Source organism: Microcebus murinus, chromosome 17 (assembly GCF_040939455.1).
Source record: "Microcebus murinus isolate Inina chromosome 17, M.murinus_Inina_mat1.0, whole genome shotgun sequence".
Classification (NCBI taxonomy): domain Eukaryota; kingdom Metazoa; phylum Chordata; class Mammalia; order Primates; family Cheirogaleidae; genus Microcebus; species Microcebus murinus.
Window position 1 is genome coordinate 54,528,903 of NC_134120.1, and position 20,464 is coordinate 54,549,366.

At 46.3% G+C, this 20,464-nt stretch overlaps 1 protein-coding gene and 1 pseudogene across 8 annotated transcripts in view; one reads left to right on the forward strand and one right to left on the reverse strand.

Moving 5' to 3' along the window:
• The window catches only part of MTCL1 (microtubule crosslinking factor 1), a 132,295-nt gene that overhangs the window by 83,173 nt on the left and 28,658 nt on the right, over positions 1-20,464 (forward strand). For 5 of the 8 annotated variants that reach the window (XM_075993674.1, XM_012746143.3, XM_075993675.1 and 2 more), the window contains 3 exons: positions 6,432-6,554; positions 9,577-9,807; positions 11,003-11,200. In XM_075993674.1, coding sequence (XP_075849789.1) covers positions 6,432-6,554; positions 9,577-9,807; positions 11,003-11,200 — 552 coding nt within the window. The remainder of the gene's footprint in view (positions 1-6,431; positions 6,555-9,576; positions 9,808-11,002; positions 11,201-20,464) is intronic. The other 3 variants (XM_075993676.1, XM_012746141.3, XM_075993677.1) reach the window with 1 other exon arrangement.
• On the reverse strand, positions 19,077-19,616 carry LOC105860957 (ADP-ribosylation factor 4 pseudogene; annotated as a pseudogene).

Below are 20,464 nucleotides of genomic sequence, written 5' to 3' on the forward strand. Positions count from 1 at the left end.
GAACACACTTTGCCCATCCTTCAGTTAGCACTGCACCACTAAGCTAGTTCTGGCAGGATGTCGTACTGCTCTGGAGTCAACTCGGAGTGGGCACAAGGGCCCTGGGCTCTAGACCAGCTGTGTCCATTAGTAACTCCGTATTTCACATGTCTCTGGGCCCCTGTTTTCTCACATGTAAAACAGGAGTAACAGTACTGCCCTACCTGCCTCAGGGGGCTGTATGTGGTTGATTCTCAGAGTATAGGAGCTGTTGAGTGAGGAAATACCCTAAAAAGTGCCGAAGGCTGTGTCCACGTGAGGCCTGAGTAATAATAGAGGGCAGCACGTCCTGCCGTTGAGGACAGCGGGAGAGAAAGGCTCCCAGCTCCCCCAACACGGTGCCGGTGTTCTCTGCCCACGTGCCCTTTCTTATTTGCCACTGGCTATTTCCAGAACCACAACTCTGGCTGCACAGGCAGCCTCTTCCCTTTGATGGCCTGTTTCACAAGAACTATGTCTCCCTCCCAAGTGCTCCATCATGCAAGGCCTGTCCCACATGCAGAGCCCTTCTGGGTCCTCCTAGGTCCTTACTGTTTAGTGGAGCCATGAGTCACCACACACACGAATGCATTGCATGCCTTCGAAATGGCCAGTGCTTTTAGAGAGAGAAAAATATTTAGTCAAGTCAAAGTGAGTGTTGAGGGACGATAAACCTCTCGTAGGAAGGGACACTTTCAGAGTTAGTCGGTGCCAGGTGGCAACATAGGATCAGGGAACAAGTACAGCTCAGCGGGGAACACCAGATCCTCAGACCCATTTTCTCGTTCTGTAGATGAGAACAAAGGAGGCCTGAGAAGCGGTGTGGCTTGCCAGGAAGCCCCCAGCTGCTTGGTGGCACCTGGGTGTAGACCAGACTCCTGGAGCCGCTTCAGTCCTCTGTCCCCGCCAGTGTCCCCAGAGGGCTGTGGCCCGGCAGCAGGGACACCCAGCACTATCCCAGTGTGTTTCTGATCACGGTCTCTCAAGTGACTAATCATGGCGGCTATCTTGCCATGGGACGGTTCTTTTAGGCATTTGTCCAGTTTTCTTTAATTTTGTGTTTTAACGAGAAAGTTAAAAAAAACAAAACTCAATAGTGAAAAGCCAGATCCAGGGAGCATCTTTTCATAAAAGGGGAAATGGCGTTAATTAGGAGTTAAACACCCTTTGTTCTGATGTTTTTATTCATAAAGCATGTCACACAGAAGAGAAAACTCAATTATGCTGCAAACATTCCATTTAAAATTTTTTTTACAAAAACGAATATATTCTGGAACCACTCTGATACCTTCAGAGTGTTTCCTTGTATTCGAGGAGCTGTGTACAGGTCACTCTCAGAGCCTCGGCCTGGAGAGGCTGCCCGCCCTGGTGTGGACGTCACTCCGGCAGCCTCTTAGTTTGGTCTTTGCACATTGTGTTAAGGAATTGTACAGTGCACAGTTCTGGCGAGCAGAACTCCTTTCATGAAAACATCCCCGAACTCCCTGCCGGCAGCTGCTCTCCCGTGAGGCTGGGCTGGGAGCAGGGCACAGAAGCCCCGTGAGTTAGCTGGCCACAGTGGCTGCTCCCGCTGAGACTCAACAGGCCCCGCCAAGTCACCAGGAGCGACAGGGACGCTGCCAAGGGTGAGGCGGGCTGTACTGCGGTCGGTCGTCCCTGCCCCCTCACATCGCACTTTAAATAAGCGCTGACTTTGTCCTCGAGCCAGCTGCTGCTCCGTGTGTGGACCTCCTTCGGCAGTTTGCCTTCAGCGCCCCGGGGGTGAGAGACACCTAGTACAGAGGCATAAAAGAATAAACAGCTTTCTGAAATTTGGTGGAAGTTTTAAAAAAGGATCGATTTCTCAAGTTGCATTTATAAAATGCCTCTGTGGTTTTTTGCCTTATGGATTTTTCTATTTGGAGAAAAGGGAAAGAAGATAAGTTGCTATTCTGGAAGACTGGGATATTTTGGCCAGGCTAAAACTATGACTACCACTGGCAGTACCAATAGCAGCAGTAATAATGAGAAAAAGAAGTATATATATATATATATATATATTTTTTTTTTGGTGACAGAGTCTCACTCTGTTACCCAGTCTAGAGTACAGTGGTGTCAGCCTAGCTCACAGCAACCTCAAACTCCTCAGTTCAAGTGATCCTTCTGCCTCACCCTCCCGAGTAGCTGGGACTACAGGTGCATGCCACCACGCCTGGCTGATTTTTAGCAGAGGTGGAGTCTCGCTCTTGTTCAGGCTGGTCTCGAACTCCTGAGCTCAAGCAATCCTCCTGCCTTGGCCTCCCAGAGTTTTGGGATTACAGGCGTGAGCCACCGCGCCGGTCTGCAGCACATTCTTACACATCACACATTTCCAGCAGATGACAAACCTTGCGGTGCAGGAGGCTTGCCACTTAGATGCCACCATTCACTAAACCTGTGACAGGAGTGGCATCTCCTAGCCCTGCATTCTACCAAACGGCCATGGCCAGGGCAAAGTATAGTCTCAACCTACTAACACCCACTAACTCATTAATGCACCACAAAAATTAACTGCTAAGAAAAGATCCAGGCTCCAGAAGGATAAATATTCCTTTTGCCTACTCTTAGTAGGTATTGGCCAGATTCTCAGTCTAGGTTCTGGACTCTTCCTGACTCTGCTCTGTAGGGTTCCCATGAAATCTGCTGAGAGATTTGCTTCATCAGGAGAGAGCAGTGTATAGGATATAGTTTGGAATGTGCAAGGCACCTTAAAAATAGTTCTGAATGAGAAGGAGCTGAGCATGGACACTGGTCAGATTTCACACGCACCATGCGTTGCACAGAGAATTGCGTTTCTGGGTCAGAAATCTCAGGCTCTTCTCCTTAGCTCTTCCTTTTACCCTTTCATCAAAGCAGCACAAAAGCATTTGCCATCCCTCACGCTGCAGCCATGAAATACCAGCCACAGTAAAATTATGTGGGGTCTTATGCCAAGTATTTACACACGTGTTGCCCTCATATACCACTTTTGAAAGGAGTGGTAGCAAAACTTGTCAGGACAAAAATGGAACTCACCAGAAAATGAAGTCATGGGAATGGAGGTCATTGCTAGACGTTATATGACTGCAGTGAAAAGCATTCTTTTGTTTGTTTATCGCGATAGTGAGATAATCTTCTGAAGTGTGGAAGGTAATTTATGACCCCCTTTTCCTGGAGATGTTCAGAAAACCAGCAGTGTAATCGGTGTGAGGCACGGCCTCAGAACACTGACCTGGGGGGGTGGTTGTGATGTCAGGACTACTGTCTCAGCAGCCTCGGAAACGTGTGGGTGGTATTTGTTTAAATACGATGCATTTGTTTGGTGTATAGTCAGAATCTTAGGTAAGTGAGCAAAGGATGGTTTTTAGAATCAAACCTTTGGGAATTGGGTGATAAAGGGAAGTCTTTATTTTTCTAGAGGAAATTCTATATGTCATGTGAAAACTTTCTCCAAATGTATGTGATTGTATGTAGTTGTGTGGCAGTAGAGTAATTCTGGACCGAAACTTTTGTCATAGCATGTTTGTATTTTGTTCTTTGTAACACTGGAGTGACAGTGGCATCCCAGCTAGGAGCAGTTGTCTGTGGGGATTTTCATATTCCGTTAGGAAAAATGGATGAAAAAGGAAACTTCTAATAGGTCAGGAGTACCTAAGTTTCTGCTGCTGACCAGGTGGCGACAGTGTACACAGACGTGCTGGGGGCACTGTGGCAAATCAGATGCTGGCCTGAACCCCTCACGGGACCTCAGGCCCTTTTCTGTGACCCTTCAAAGGTGTGGCTCAGACAGAGGAGCACGTTTCTAATCAAATGATACTGAAGTATGAGTCCCACATATTTATTTAAAATTAAATGGTTTATATATTATTTATTAAGGCTAAAACCAAACTAAACACTTTAATGTGTATAGAAACTAAATTCATAGATCTTTGCTTTTCTTAAACGGTAAGCTTGGTTAGGACATCTGTTTTAGAATCTAACAATATAAAGCTTTTGGCTAGTACATAATGCATTAAAATAGGAGGATTTTCACATTCTAAATGTATAAAGCAGTGTATAACTGGAAAGCAAAGCAGGCAGCAGAGCGGCCCAGGTGACCTGTGAATGCTCCTGCACAAGCCCCGAGGGCCAGGAGCTGGGCGGGGCTGGCAGCTGCATGGCTGCCTTCTCGAGAACACAGTCTTTGGACAGTGATCAGCACTGTAGGTGCTCAGTAAATATTTATTGAATAAAATGCTACATAAAACACAAAGCATCCTTTAAAGTTTTTAGCTGAATTCTCAAGAAAGTTAGGGAATTCCTCAAGGGTTGGAACTGGTTTCAGAATTGAAAGCCAGAGCAGTATCTGAGGCCTTTGGGTGGGTGGAGTAGGGGATAATCGCCTATATTAGTAACCCGGAGCCCTGGGTTTCAGTACCTGCAAGGGAACCGAAGGCAGGGCTCAGTGAGGCAGGGAACCCAACGCGTCAGGGAATGGAACTAACAAACAGGAGGTTCATCTGCCTGCTGGTCCCGGGATGGGGAGGGGAGGCAGCAGGACACTTGTTGGCCAGCTGGGCTCCAGCTCAGGAGAAGGACTACAACCAGCCTTTGCCCGAGACCAGACTTCGAATTGGTGTTACCTGTTGAGTCCAGGAATCCACAGGAAAGGGATTTGTGTTAAATTGCTGGCTTCAGCAAACACAAAACCAACCTGGAGGCACCTTCTCAACCCAGATCTCATACGAGATCCACAGCTAAGTGCCCCTGGAAGATGAATTCACAGTGCAAAACTTCAGACACACAGGCCAGAAACATCCACCAGGAGCAAGAGTCGGCAGACATGGCAGATAGCGGGACTCAACTCTGCGACCTTCCGGTGACAGAATTGTCAGACACCCTAAAAGACACATGTTTGAAATCATTAGAGGCAAGCAGACATGAGAAAAGAGTAAATCACTATCATAAAAACCACACGTATTTAAAAAATAATAAAACTTTCAGAAATGAAAAATTAGTCATTGCAGTAAATTTGACATGTAGAGAGAGAGGTGCCTCTTTTCAAAGAAAACCCTAAACACTGCATGTAATACACTAATACATATAAAAGACTATGGTAACAATCTCTAATAGCTACCAAAGCAAAGAAGCATTTAATGCTCTTAGAAATTCTTAAATTCCCGGAAAGCAGACTAAGTTTAAATCTCTGGCTTTCAAATTTTATCCCAAAGTTGGCTCTGATTTTCTGTCTCTGTTCTTCTAAGCTAAGCTACTGTCCCCTCCCCCTCCTCCCTCTCCTTCTTCCTCCTCCTCCTCTTTCCCCATCTTCCCTCGCTTTCCTCCCACTCATCCTCCCTCTCCCTCTCATCCCCTGTGCTAAGGGAAGTACTTTGCTCTTTAATTTTCTGCATCTCTTGTTCTCAGGGTATGATCTTTACTCATGACAACACAGGTACCATCACATTAGGGGCAGCAATCAATGTCCTCTGAGAAGCAATAGGTGCATTGCAAAGGAAATTGGAATGAACCAGTGAAGTGACACACATTTTTATTGCAACAATCCACTTGAATTCCCAGTTTTATAAATCACATATCTTCAAGGAGCATAAATCAATGGGCAAAATGACACACTTAAATTTTAATGATGCCTGGGATTTTTAGTATAGCAGAGTTTCCATCGCTAAATAATACATTTTATTTCAAGAGTAGCGACTCTGCCTTCTCATATCATTGCCATTTGGACATAAAAGGTAGACTTTACTAAAAAAAAAAAAAAAAAAAAAAAAGTGACCTATTTTTACCCTAAAGTGTAGTGAGTGGATCTTTCTTCAATTCCCCTCCGGCAACACTTGCTGAAGCCACCGGTCTCTGCTAATTGAAAGAGCCGCACCCCACTGCCCTGAGCATCCAGGGTCAGATTTCCGGATAAAAGAAAGAAAGTCACCGTTGATTGAGCAAGAAAAAACTCTAATAAGAAAGCATATGACAAAATTAATTATTCGACGTAGACCCCGTATGGCTCAGAGACCCTAACAGCTGGCGATGTGTGGTGGTGGCCATGCTTGCCTGATTGCTGAGCCCTGACCGCTCCCGGCATGCTTCAAAACCTAGAAGCTGCTGTGGGAACAAGGACACCTCCCGTGTCCCCCAGCGTCCTTCTCTCAGCCTGGCTGGCAGTCATCGTGGTGGCTGAAGTTCAGGGCCAGCGCCCCATTGCCCACCTTGCCTCCCGGGCAGCAGACGCAGGGCAGGTGCGGCTGGGAGCCCGGCGCCGGGCTCAGGTGCTGAGTGTGCCGCAGTCACTCCACTGCTGCAGCTCCCGCACGTGCTGTGTCGCTCCGTGTGTGTCCCCAGCTTGTGCAGATGTCTGTCCTGCGTTGTCACCTCAGGCAGAGGTCTCGTTTCCACTAAACCCCTTCCTTTATCCCACCAATCAGCTCAGGGGCCCCCCTGTTTTACCCGAGCAGAGTGTATCGATAGAGGAGCTACAGGGTCAGCTCGTGCAGGCGGCCAGACTGCATCAAGAGGAGACAGAGACATTTACAAACAAGATCCGTAAGGTAAATATTTAACGCAGATTTCAGCACGGCTGCGGCTTGGACGGCACAGCCCCTCAGGAGAAATGCCAAGATGCATTTTCCAAGGCTGCTGTCTGTCGCAGACAGGCTCCTAGACTCATGGGCACAATCGTGGAAACCAGTCCAGCTGCCCCCTCTCGGTGCCCGTAAAGATAACTGTCTACCTTTCTGCTCGGTAACATGCTTTTCAGTACTTGCACTGTGGTCTCAGGAGGGTCTTCCTCCCATCTAATCCGAGCTTTCCTGCAGCGTACCAACATGAATAAGGGCCTAAATGCAACCGGACAGGAAAATGTGCCTGTCACCTTTGTCAGTGTTGGGTGAATTTTCTGATAGGAACCTCAACAACTCACCTTAAACAATTGTATTCAAAAAACTGCCACTACTTCAGCTGTAGCCTGATTAACTTATATTATTCTAGAATAGCCTGTGACTGGCTAATTACCCTTTATCCACCAAATCCTTTCCCAGAGTGCCGAGTAGAAGGATTCACAGATGCAGGCACTCATCGCCCTAGGCCTCCCTGAGGAGGTCCAGTCCCTGCCACCCCAGATCTAATTAAGTTATAAACAGATATCTGGGTTCAGAATTGGCTGTGGCTGCACTTTCCCCCTTGTATTTGTTCTTGAAAAACAGTGATGTCTTTAAAACAAAACAAAGCAGTTGATCTTGACTAGGATACCACCTCAGTATTTTAAAAGGCATATCCTGTGCAAATAGGACACTGAGTGTATCCAAGATTTGTTTTGGCAAGGAATGTGTGCTACACGTAAGCCCCCGCATTGACCATGGCCATGTGATCTAAATGGGCCACAAACTGAATAAGGGAGCATCTTCTGCACCTTGCAGCTAAGGGAAGGCAGAGTTGAATGTCAAGATCTAAATATTTTCTGCCAGCTTCTACCAGTAGATGCGTACCCTTTTTTAAGTGTTTGGTTTATAGGTCAAATTTCACATACCATTACCAAAGAAAAATAATTTTATATTACTTAAATGATAAATTTATAAGAAAAAAAATTTTTTTGCATTGCACCAAAAGTAGTTTGAAAAGTGAATTTATCACTGGATATGCTGATAACAAAATGGCAGGGCCCCAGGTGTTTCTAGCACTTGGATTCATAGCAAAAGTGTGTGTTGAAGAGGCTTTGGAGGTGGAGATATGTCCTCCAGGCTCATTCAGAAGGGAAGAGAAGGTCTCCCTTAACAGAAGAGGGCAGAGGACTGAGCTCTGAGTCTTGGGAAGCAACTGGAGCAGTGGAACAGGAGCAGCAGAAAGGGCAGTGGAGGAGAAACCAGAGAGAGGAAGGAGCCTTCCCGGAGGGCCTGGACGGTGCTCCAGCGGGAAGGCCCAGTGTCTCTGCCTGTCCACAGCGGCATGGGCAAAGGACAGGAGTGATCTTCATGCTGCCCAGAGAAGGCTGACCTTTCCTAGCGAGAGTCCGTTGGCTAAATCGTGCAAAAGAAAATAAAGTGCTGGAACTCTAAGTGTGTTATATCAAAGGAGAAGTTAAGTCCTAACCACTAAGTCATGGAACATGTTTGCAGTTTTGTTTCTTGGATTATAGATTAAGTCCTTCCTCGTGATTCTTGTTCTGTAAAGGAGAGACCAGAGACCTGACCCCCTCCCTTTCAATTACTGATCTTTGTGGCAGAATAACTGCCTCCTTTATTGTCCTGTACCTAACTCAGACCAGATGGTGCAAAAGACCCATGACGGTTACATCTTGAGTGTGAAATAGTACATGTCCCTTTCTCCCCCAAAAGGACCACATGGACTAAGCAATAAGAAATTGCAGACACTGAGTGTCTGGGGTGCCCGGCTGCCATCCCTGCTGGTGCTCCCTTGAGTCCACAGGGGAAAATCAGTGGTGGCCACCCAAGGGCTGCAGAGATGGCAAATAAAATCGCCCCTGTTTTCCGTTGTTTCAGTCTGAAGTACAATAAAGATCAGGTATTACGAGCAGCTCTGCAAGTGATTGCCCAGACTCATGGACCTTTCCAGAGCTGCCTCTGACTCGTCACTGGCCCCAGGCAGCCACAGTCCTGTTCCCATGGTTTCTGAGAATTAATCTAGTACTTTAAGGGGGAAAAAAAATCCCTGCCTTGGTTTTTGGCATAAAAGAGAGTGTTAAATTGGGAGAGGACAGCTGCTAGCCACTGTAAGGCTGGCATTCGAACTTTTTATTTTGATCTGTGGAACACAAAGCTTTGATCCGTGCATCACTTTAGCTACTATAGGTATTAGTCTTTTGCCCTTATCTGCAAAATAAGATTTTCTTCACCTTTTGGCGTGGTCAGTGGCTTGTTACTTGGAAGAATGCCTATACCCGTGGTGTTTAAAACACGGGAGCTTAACGTGGAGATGTTAGACGTTTCTTTTTCAGCAATGCTTTTATTTCCCTAAGGGATACCCATATCCAATAGGAATGTTAAGTCTTTAATTGCGGAAGTAGGTTATCAAACTTACTTTCCTGTTTGCTCCCCGCTGTGTGTAGTCAAGTCTCACATAGTCGGGAAGAATTCCCTCTGGCCCGGCCTGAGTGCTCCCGTCAGCTGCTGTGCTCTTCTGTCAGGGCTCAGGAGGTAAAGGGGAAGGATTTCCACTTCCTTTATTCTTTACAATTGTCATGCGCCTTTGAGTGCCAGGCCATGTACAGAGAGGAAACGGAATCCACTTGAATGGAACCCAGCTGTAAGCCATGCATCCCAGAAACAGTTTCCTGAAGGAGTCTTAGAGACATCTAAAAACACTGTGAGAGACATGACAATGAAGAATGATTACAACACCTTACTTCGAAATGGCACTTGCTTCTGAAGCACAAAACTTATGAGGTTTTATAAACAGTAAACATCTCAAGTCATTAATCAAACTAAAATACGGGGGCGTCACATCCCATATGCAGTGTGCTGTAGGTTGAATGGCAGTTCGCGGAGACCCTTGGCTTGGTTTGGGTGGCCAATTAGAATAGCTGCTTGTCACAATTTCTCCTTCCTTCCGTTCAAGATGGAGGAGGAGCACCTCTACGCCTTGAGGTGGAAAGAACTGGAAATGCACAGCCTGGCCTTGCAGAGCACCCTGCACGAGCGAACCTGGAGTGATGAGAAGAATCTGATGCAGCAGGAGCTCCGGTCACTGAAGCAGAACATTTTCCTCTTCTACGTCAAACTCAGGTGGCTGCTGAAACACTGGCGGCAAGGCACGCAGATGGAGGAGGAAGGCGAAGATCTGGCCGAGGTAACTCTGCCTGCTGGGCTCGTCGTACTTGTAGCTGTTTTGTTCTTGACCCCAGGCACTGCTGTTCCCCCACCCACCCTACACGCAGTCATGTCCTATTATTTTAAATTATTTTGTGTCAGTTTCAGTCCCAGCAACAGAAATGCAATGACCTGTCCGGTTGCAGCAAACCACGAATCCATGCTGTACCCGCCTAGTTTCAGGAGCAGCCTGGTCTGCACCTGCGTCCCGCGGCAGTTCTGCCCCCACTGCCTTCGCTGCAGGTTTACCCACTGACATCAGCACCCCAAGGCCCTCACCACCGCACCCCGCCTTGCTGGATTGAAGGAGCTGGTTCTGAAACTTCTGCTCTTCTTTCCATTCTGTTTTCGTTCCCAGATGTGAGAGCCCATTCTGCCCTCACGGGTTTAGAGAGGGCTCTTCTAAGCTTCAGATGTGTCACTTTGGCACCTCTGAAATTTGTATTTGTCCTTCTTTTTATGTCATGACTCCCAGATTTGCAACCAACAGAACAGAGTTACTTGCTTTCTGAGTGATTGGTACTGATTCGGTGAGGCCTCTCGCTCTGCAGGCCCCGGCCTTGCTTGCCGGCGAGCCCGGGCGGGAGCTGCTGTGCTGGGCGTGCTCAGGGCACCCACGCCCGCTGCTGGGCCACTGCTTACAGGCACTGTGAACACCGGGTTTCTCTCTAGCCCTGAGAGACCTTCTGTCTGCTTTTCACTCTAGTGAACGGTGTATGTAATTTTAAGTTCCCATCGTAAGAATGGGAAGATACAGCGATTCTCTTTCCTCAGGGTGAAGAAAGTGTTCAAAAATTAATTGAACCAGCTTCCAAATGTCTATGATACAGAAACTGTTAAGCAAAGCCTAGAAGTAGTTGCAGAATGTTTTGCTGATCAATATTCTGGACTTTTTCCTCCTGTAATTTATAAAACCTTAGCTATAAGCAATACTAGTTTGTAAATAGTAAAGTTTTTATTAATCTCTTCTAATAAATTGAGGACCTACCCTGTGCTATTTAAATAGAGCAATTGCCAATGAGGGAAATGCCCAAAATGAGCATTTTAAGGGAAAGGACTGAGAAGTACAGGACTTGATAATCCATAAGTGGGTAATTATCCTCAAACATAGAAATCAGGCTGCACAGCAAAAGGATTTGGGTGAAGCTGTGACCACCATCTCCTGCTGGTTTCAGGGCGAGCATCCAGAGACCCTGCCCGGGCTCGGTGAGCTTGGAGTCCAGGGGGGTCACCAGGCAGGCGGCCCAGACCGGGATGACGGCGACCGCGGCTGTGGCTTCCCGGTGGGGGAGCATGCCCCCCACTCCGCGGTGCAGGCTGGAGAGCGTGGCGCGCGGCTGCAGACTGTGGACAGGGCACAGCTCCACAGGCAGGTGGGTGCCTGATCCGCCGTCGTTCTACCCACACCTGGGAGAAGACAGTCCCAGTCCCAGTCCGAGTTTGTGTCGTCTAATTTCAAGTGCTGGTGTTCCAGGTGGCAGGAAACTCCTCCGCATGGCTGTGGCCGCCTGTTGCCATTTGTGTTGCTGGATTTTTGCTAGAAATCATGTCATTAAGCCTTTTGTTTCATTTACCCCTATAAGTAAGGACCACAGTAAGATCAGATCAATAGAATGCGTCCCTCTTGGGGCCAGCGAATTTATCTCAGAAGGAATGCCATTAGCAACATCGTTAATTTGGCAACATAACATATATGGAGAAAAGAACAAGTATTTTTTTTAAATCCTTAAACATACAAAGTATTTCTGGTTCTCTCTGGCCCCCTTGAAACATAATCCCCCAAATAAAAGTATTTGATGACACTTTGAAAAAAGAAAGCATGTATAAAGAGAGGTTGGATTTCAACGTTATTAAGTAATTATTAGTGTTGCCAAACACCACAGAAATAGACCCTGCTTAATAAATTGAAAGATACTGTTGATAACATCCAGATTTTTTGCATTTTTATACAAAATGGCGCTGTGGTGTCAGAACTCCTGAGAGGGGCCCTGTATTAAAGCTTTCTCGCTCCCAGACTTGGGAGCCCCTTCCGGCCCTGCTTTGCTCTCAGAGGTCCTCTGAGGCCTGCGGCCACCCGCCCCAGGAGGCCTGTGTGCAGGCTGAGGGCGCAGGGCCTCGTGGACCTGGCGCAGTGCTCTGGGCGCAGCCTCCGCTTCAACCACAGCCCTTGGGGGGGCCCTCCTTCTGCGCCGGCCGGCGCGGAGCTGCACGTCCTGCGGGAGAGGGTTGTCCCCAGCGCGCTGGCTCAGATCCAGATGGGCGGCGGCTGCGAGGCTCTGAGTGGAGGCTGCGGGGTCATTCGCCCCACGCCCGGCTCCTGCTCTCTCTGTATACAGATCGGATTTTCGTACCTAAACAGCTGTTTCTGCGTGCACTCGCCCACCTTCACGTCCCCCGAATGTGACCCAGGAAGGAGATTATACTTCCAAAGGAACGTTTACTCAGTCATTAGGAAGTGTGTGGTCATGCGTGTCCGTGGGGAGACTTTAGGTCATGGAATAGGTTTCCAGCAGTGATCTAGATAGAAACTAAAATGTCACTTTGCAAATAGTGCTTTCAGATCTACTAATTTTATTATTTCAAAAAGTGATGTTGTCAGTCAGTCCTGTAAAATGTCTGTGCTTAACTCAGATACTGTCCTGATGGCCACTTCGCCACAGACCTGCCCACCTAAGAAAGCGTGCTGGGTGTTTCCCACACATGCATCCAAGTGCTTTGGACAAGGGAAAATGAAACACATCTGGTTTTCTAAACAACAGTCATGGAAAATGTTACCCATGGGGTGGAAAATAATGTAAAGCTGCTCAGCTGGAACCTCACATTCAGCATATTTTAATGTCATTTCCCTTTGCCTCCCGCTCCTTCCAACACTAATTTTTAGTGATTACCCGTAAAAGTGGAGGCGGACCTGTGAGTTTCCACTCCGTGCCGTGTGCGGTGGACGCACCTGGATGGGCTGCCAGGGCGGGCCCAGACAGTCGGGACCGAGCCCGCCCCTCGTGGGCTGGTGTGTCCCCAGTGGGGACGCAGCGCGCGGTGTGCACAGTGCTGTCTGAGGCCCAAGGATGGATGAGCTCTACTGTAAGCGACAGCTGGTTCTCTGAGAGGGGACATTCCCCTTTAGAGGAGTCGCCTCTCCATCAGGGGCATGAGTATTAGCCAGGCAGCTGGGACGCAAGAGCCTGGGCACATGTCCCACAGAGCTGCCGGCCAGAGCTGGGCTGTCTCAGAACTGCTGAGCCCCGCACAAGGCGATTAGCAGCCTGGGAAACGTGGCCACACCACTTTCCCAAGGACAAATTCGCAAGTAACAAAATTTCTCAGGCCTTGGTCTTTGCTTTGTGTCATGTTGAACATTCTCACAGTTGAACGCAGTGGATGGCAACATTTATCATGTCCAGCGAGGTTTTAAAAAAAATTGCATGGGAATGGTTCATAAAAAGTCAGGTTGGCAGGAGTTTGGTGCTGCAGACCTCCCCTGCTTTCCAGCCATTAGTTGCACGATCTCATGGCAGCAGCCTGGGTGCTCTCAGGCACAGTGAGCTTGCTGTTCACCCAGCCTCTGCAAGAGCAGAGGCCACGCTCACGCGAGAGCAGGTTGTTTAGTGCTCCTTGAGCCCCAAGACACTTGCCAGTATGTTAAGCATTTGAGGCCAGCATTCCTCGGCTGTTTATGCATTTTATACTGATTAGTAATTCCTGAAATCAAGTTTTTTTTCTTTTAACACAAGGTGATTAATGATGCAGGAATTACGACCCTGTGGTGCCAACAGCTAGTCTTGCCAGCACTGGATTAATTAAAAGAGAAGTTACTTTTTCATTCAGGGATGTGACATAATTCTTTTTTTTTTTTTTTTTATTTATTTTTTTATTTTCTCACTGAGCATGCTGCTTGAGATAATTCTCATTATTAAAACAACTAAGTACAAATGTGAAGAACCTAATATAAAATTCACAGCAAGAGCTAAAGGGATTATATTTCATATTTGTCTTTAAGTCTTCACCTGCTGCTGGTCACTGACAGGCCTCACTCTGCCCAGCCTCAGGGCCGAGTAGACTTGGCTCCCTGGACCTTAGTTCCCTGTCCAGGGCTTAAGTGTAGCAGTAGCGCTGGGGCCTGCAGGGACTGCCCTCAAGGCCGGCCTTTCTTCCGCAGTCAGAGCCTTGGCTCCCTGCACTTCCTGGGCTGCGACGCTCGCAGGTGCAGCAGCCTTGCTCTCTGGCTGTCCAGGCTGCCCACTTCTGCTTTGCCCAAGGTATAGAAATTTCCAGAAAGAGCACCTTTGCCAGAGGAGGCCTGTACATCAGAACTGTGAACCGCCTGACTTTTTTTTCATAAGACAGTTTTTCTCTTGAGTCTACAGAGCGTTTACATTTCAGTTTTGTATGTGGTGCCATGGCTGATAATTTAGACCCTGCAGCTGTGCAGCTTCCCCTGTGAGCTGTGCTACTCTTAATATAAGAGGAACCAGACCAGAGCTTAGGACTGCGAGGCATTTATCTTGGCTACGTGTCTATTGTGGTGGCTGTTTCTATTACCCTGAAGATAACACATGCAGGAGAAGGTAAAAATGTACAAAGGCATACTTAGCGCAAGGACTGTCTCCGCCCTGTCCCACCCATCAGAGGGAACCCCGGGTCAGCAGCCCACCGCGTACCTCCAGCGTGCGTGGCAAAGCCAAGACCTCTCTAGTGAGGCGATTTCTTCACAGATGGCCACTTGATCTTCACCAGGCTTGCCCTGGTTTCATAAGCCTTTGGGCTGATAATTGTGGGGATTTTTTGTTTTTGTTTTGAGACAGAGTCTCACTTTGTTGCCCAGGCTAGAGTGAGTGCCGTGGCGTCAGCCTAGCTCACAGCAACCTCAAACTCCTGGACTCAAGCAATCCTCCTACCTCAGCCTCCTAAGTGCGGGGACTACAGGCATGCACCACCATGCCCGGCTAATTTTTTTTTCTATGTATATTAGTTGGCCAGTTAATTTCTTTCTATTTATAGTAGAGACAGTCTCACTCTTGCTCAGGCTGGTTTCGAACTCTTGACCTCAAGCAATCCGCCCGCCTCGGCCTCCCAGAGTGCTAGGATCACAGGTGTGAGCCACCTCGCCCGGCCTGTGTGTTTATAGTTTATTAAATATGTGCCTCATTAATTCTTTCACACACCCATATTCGTTCTTGGGAAGCTCTCAGTGACAGTTATGGAGACGAAGCACAGAGCTCTCCTGGACAAGACCACTTGGCGTCGTCTTGGCCAGAGGGCAAAGGACTTCCGTGTGCGAACGAATCTAACTTCTGTCATGTATTATATTTTCAGGGCCACCTTCAATGGCCCATTCTCTTTTATCTGTAGGGCGGATAATGGTTTTAGAAAAGAATCTTAAAACTTATCTGAATGTAACAATGAAGGTAAGAATGACAAATGGCTCATTTATAAACATCTCGCTAGTGTCACAGTAAGGGATCTGTCCTGGGGCTCCTGCTGGTGGAGGTGCTACTCGTGTGGACGCTGCACGGCGTCTCCCCAGCGTGTCTCAGGGAGGAGCTGCGCCTGCGCGTGTCGGGGCCCAGGGTCGCTGCTGTGGCTGGAATTCCCTGCCTCCTAAATAAATAGGAGGTGGAGGCCATCACCTCTGTTTCGGGACTAGGTTTTTGTGGGTCGCCCATAGTGGCAGGTCAATATACGTCCCAACTTTACATTAAACCTGTCTTCAAAGGCAGTGGCTCTGATGCAGGCAAAGTAGCTGGTGGTGGTTCAGCTCTGTCATGGAGCTGTTTCACCTCGTCTTAGACATCTCTGCAGGCAAGAACAATTTTGAAAGACAGCCAGCATTGCATCATAAATATCTTAGTACAACATCACCTTATCCATAAACTTCCTTTTCACTTTCTATTAATAATATTAGCTGTCGACTTGGACAGCAGGCTGGCGTGTTGAAGGCCAACTCGGAGCCTGTTATAAAGCTCGACGCTTTATAGCACAGTCAGGCTCCCAAGCCCTGTTTAAAGCCTCGCTCGAGAGACATGAGCTAGGGAAGGCTGCAGTGCCCCAGACTGAGGAAATGTGGTGCCATTTTATCCTGTTGCTTTGTGAGAATCAAACCAACTGATCTCTGAAGAGATTGAAAAGTTGGGTTTTTTTGCTAAAACTGACCGATACTTAACATATGTGCATGTTAAAATGTTTCATAACTGGGTCCCTGGCACAAAAGATCCAGAAAGCTCTAAATGGATCAGATTCTTAATTTGATTCTTTGACTTGATTTGGATCTTTTGGTTTTTTGTTCTTGTTATTTGTTGTTTGTTTTTTACCAAAAATATAGCCCAGCAAGGGGTGCCCACCAGGAGAAAAAGAGAGGGAAGTTAACTTTTAGGTTTTCTTTCAGTATGGTTCACTATAATTATTTCCCTTGACACAGGAGATGAAATTAGTTTCAGAGGGCTTACATGGTTTCTCTAAGGCAAAGTTAAAAAAAAAAAAAAGCCCCAGCAGGGCATAATGACAGAATTGGAATATTCCTGGCTGGCTGTGTCTTTGAGGGGCAGACCTGGACTGCAGGCTGGGCTCGCACTTCCGTAACAGCGGGACCTGGCAGGCCCTCAGCTGCTCCATGCTGTAGTTCCTCCTCTGTAAACGGGGAGCATAATAGTAGCCGAGATTGATGTGAAATATAAATAAGGTCATATAGGAAAATAATTGAGTACACCCCCTGCCCATAGGAATCAACTTACATTAGTGATTATCGGTTCTGTTTTTTCACATTTAGGAGACTCATGCCCTCTATAGCTCATTCTGGGTCTTCAGAAATGTTGACATTGACCTGTAGTCTCCCTGCTGTACTCTCCTAGCAGAAACTGGCCTGGCTTCCTGCCATGCTACTTGCTGCGACTGGGTGACTATGATGACAAGCACCAACAGCATTGGCTCTGGGACCTCTTACTCCCTTTGGCCGCCTCCACCCCAGAGCAATTCTGGAGCTCATTCCATGATATTATTATCCTGGTCTAGTAGAACCCTACATTGACTACTCTGCCCAAAATGTGCATGAAAATATTAAGGCTTAATTTTATTCAGTCTGCTATCTGCTAATGCCAAAAAGTACTTGCTTCTAGAAAAACCAAATTTCCAATTTGCAAAAGGACTGTCAAGTTCTGATTCTGATGTTATTAGCAGTCATGTGGTGTATAGGCTAAGAACAGCACAGGCTGATACCATATGCAGCTTGGGATTCACAGAAAGCTATTGATTACATGTAAAAATGCATTCAATGGCTTTCTCCTTTCTTTTCAGTGAAAATTAGATGACTATGCCAAAGATTGGACCAAAATTATTACAATTATTTATGCTTGAAATGCTTTTGACTAAAAAAGTAGTGATTTTTAATTTAAAATCCAAAGATTAAAATACCAAATTTTATTTTAGATTTCTACCATAAAATATATGTAATTTTTTGGCAAACAAATTCTATATGAAGATGTATACCTCTTCTCACTCAACTGCACTTATATAATTTTTAGATACTCTTGATGTGGAATTTTTAAAAACTTCTGCATTTGTTGCAACTTCACACATTTTATGAGCATCTGTTTGAGTATAGTGGTAATTTATTATTCAGGTGGTTGGAAAGAATGTATAAGATTTGTAGATGGTTCCTTATCTGCTGAGTTTTTCTTTTTTTTAATGTTTATCATTTTATTAGGAATAATTCCAAATGGGTTATGAAGAAAATGTATTAAATGAATTTGATGAGTCTTCCAAAAACTCTTAATGAAGGTATGTTCACCAGTAAACAATAAAACATCAGCAGAACTATCGTATACTGGGCAAAGAGTCAGGGTGATACCAAAAGCAACATGCAACATAAAAATGATACAATACAAAGGAAGACCATCTGCTGAGTATTAAAAACCATCTCAATATGAACTCTTTGCAACCAGCACAGAACTAATGAGCTATCAATTCCAAACTATACAAAGGTAGGTTTGGCTGATGGAGGCCAGGAGTCAATATATATGGGAGAAAAAGTAAGTTCCTCAGTGCAAGAGAGCTAAATAGTGTTTTGGAGCATTTCCCTGGCTGGTACAAGCAGTATTAGAAAATCTTTTTGGCAAGGGAGAGAAATAAATACAATTGGGATGCTACATTTTTAAATCAGCAGACTGTCCCAGGAATGATAAAGATATCAGTAAAGTAGCAAGGGGATAACTTTAAAACATTGTTTGTTTGTTGTGGGCTCAAAAAACATTCAAAACTGATTTCTTTAGAGGTTTTACAATAGTTATGTCCAGGCATTTAGGCTAAAGGGAGGTAAAATGAAAAGAGAACGCTTTTTTCCCCAAGGAGAATTTCTTTAAAACCAAGCATATTGCTAAATAGCAGCATTATACTTGGTAAACAATAATTGGCAATAAAATAAGTTTAAATGCTGTAATATTCTACCCAAACCAGTCCCAGATACTGTTTAATAACCAAGATGCTGGCCGGGCGTGGTGGCTCATGCCTGTAATCCTAGCACTCTGGGAGGCTGAGGCGGGAGGATTGCTCAAGGTCAGGAGTTCGAAACCAGCCTTAGTGAGACCTATTTTCTACTAAAAATAGAAAGAAATTAATTGGCCAACTGATATATACAGAAAAAAAATTAGCTGGGCATGGTGGCACATGCCTGTAGTCCCAGCCACTCGGGAGGCTGAGGCAGGAGGATTGCTTGAGCCCAGGAGTTTGAGGTTGCTGTGAGCTAGGCTAACGCCATGGCACTCACTCTAGCCTGGGCAACAAAGCGAGACTCTGTCTCAAAAAACAAACAAACAAACAAAAAATAACCAAAATGCAAACTAATTTTGTTGTAACAAGCCTACACCAATTCTATCAAACATGTCCTTGGTTAGATATCCAGTTTCATTTAAAGTTTTTTGTTTGTTTGTTTGTTTTTTGAGACAGAGTCTCGCTTTGTTGCCCAGGCTAGAGCGAGTGCCGTGGCGTCAGCCTAGCTCACAGCAACCTCAAACTTCTGGGCTCAAGCAATCCTACTGCTTCAGCCTCCCAAGTAGCTGGGACTACAGGCATGCACCTCCATGCCCGGCTAATTTTTTCTATATATATTAGTTGGTCAATTAATTTATTTCTATTTTATAGTAGAAACGGGATCTCGCTCTTGCCCAGGCTGGTTTTGAACTCCTGACCTCGAACAATCCGCCCACCTCGGGCTCCCAGAGTGCTAGGATTACAGGCGTGAGCCACCACGCCCAGCCTCATTTAACGTTTTGAAAGCTCATTTGACAGTCAGTCACGTCCCTCATACAGACCAGTTCCTTGTGTAGCACAAGTGGCTTGAACATACCATGTTCCGTTACGAAGAGACTGAAGACCTAATTTATCTGTCATTTCACTTATGGCCATGGCATTTGGCAAATCCCATTTGTTTGCAAAAAGCAGCAGCACTGCATCCTTCAATTCATCTTCCTGAAGCATTTTCTGCAGCTCTTCTGCTCCTTCCTGAATTCTTTCATGATCATAGCCATCTACCACAAAAATAAGACCCTGGGTATTCTGGAAGTAATGCCTCCAGAGAGGCCTAATTTTAGCTTGACCACCAACGTCCCTTACTGTGAAACAAATGTTCTTATATTCCTGTTTCCGCATTCAAACCAGTGGTAGGAATAGTGGTAGCTATCCCCCCCAACTTCAGTTTACACAGAATTGCTGTCCTGCCAGCAGCATCCAATCCAACCATCAAAATGCGCGTCTGCTTCTTGCCACAGAGGGGGAGAAGAGAGCAGAGATGGTGAGGCCCATGCTGTAGTGGCACTTGTGACGGCCAGAAGGGGTTTGGGGCGTCCCGGGCCTTCCCTCTCCATGCTCCCGGCGAATGGGTGACTGGCGCGGCAGCTCAGGGTTTGGCCTTAAGGCTCCGGCTGTGCCAGGCCACACGACAGCCTGGCGACTCCGGCAGCGGCCCGGCCCTCCAACCGTCTGCTGAGTTTTCCCAGTGTTAACTGAATTGTACTCATAAGGCCTTTTGTCCCAGATTCTCTAAAGTAAAATTTGGAGTTTAAGGTGAGAAAAGTCAAAGAGCAATAAATGCTAACAAATAGGCCTTTCTGTTCCATCAGAAGTCTACTGTATCTAATATTATAACTTCTTAATTATGAGGACAGCTGTGGGGTTTTCAGTAATGAGCCTACTCATGATAAAGAATTTCTCTTTTCTAATCCAACTTTATTTAAATCTAAACATATATCCAAAGTATCTTAAATTCTTCCCATATATGTTTAGTCATTTTTGTGTAGGTTTGGTGGATTAACTAGACGGTTGGGGTTTTTTGATTTTTATTTTTTATTTTTAGAGACAGGGTCTCATTCTGTCACCCCGTCTAGAGTGCAGTGGCATCATCACAACTCATTGTAACCTCATGCTCCTGGGCTCAAGCAATCCTCCCACCTTAGGCTCCTGAGCAGCTAGGACCATAGGTATGAACCACCATGCCAGGCTAATTTTTAAAAATTTTTTCATAGAGACAGGGGCTCGCTATGTTGCTCAAAACTTGTCTTGAACTCCTGACCTCGAGCTAGCCTCTCACCTTGGCCTCCTAAAGTGCTGGCATTACAGGCTTGAGCCACCACACCCAGCCACTAGATGGTTTT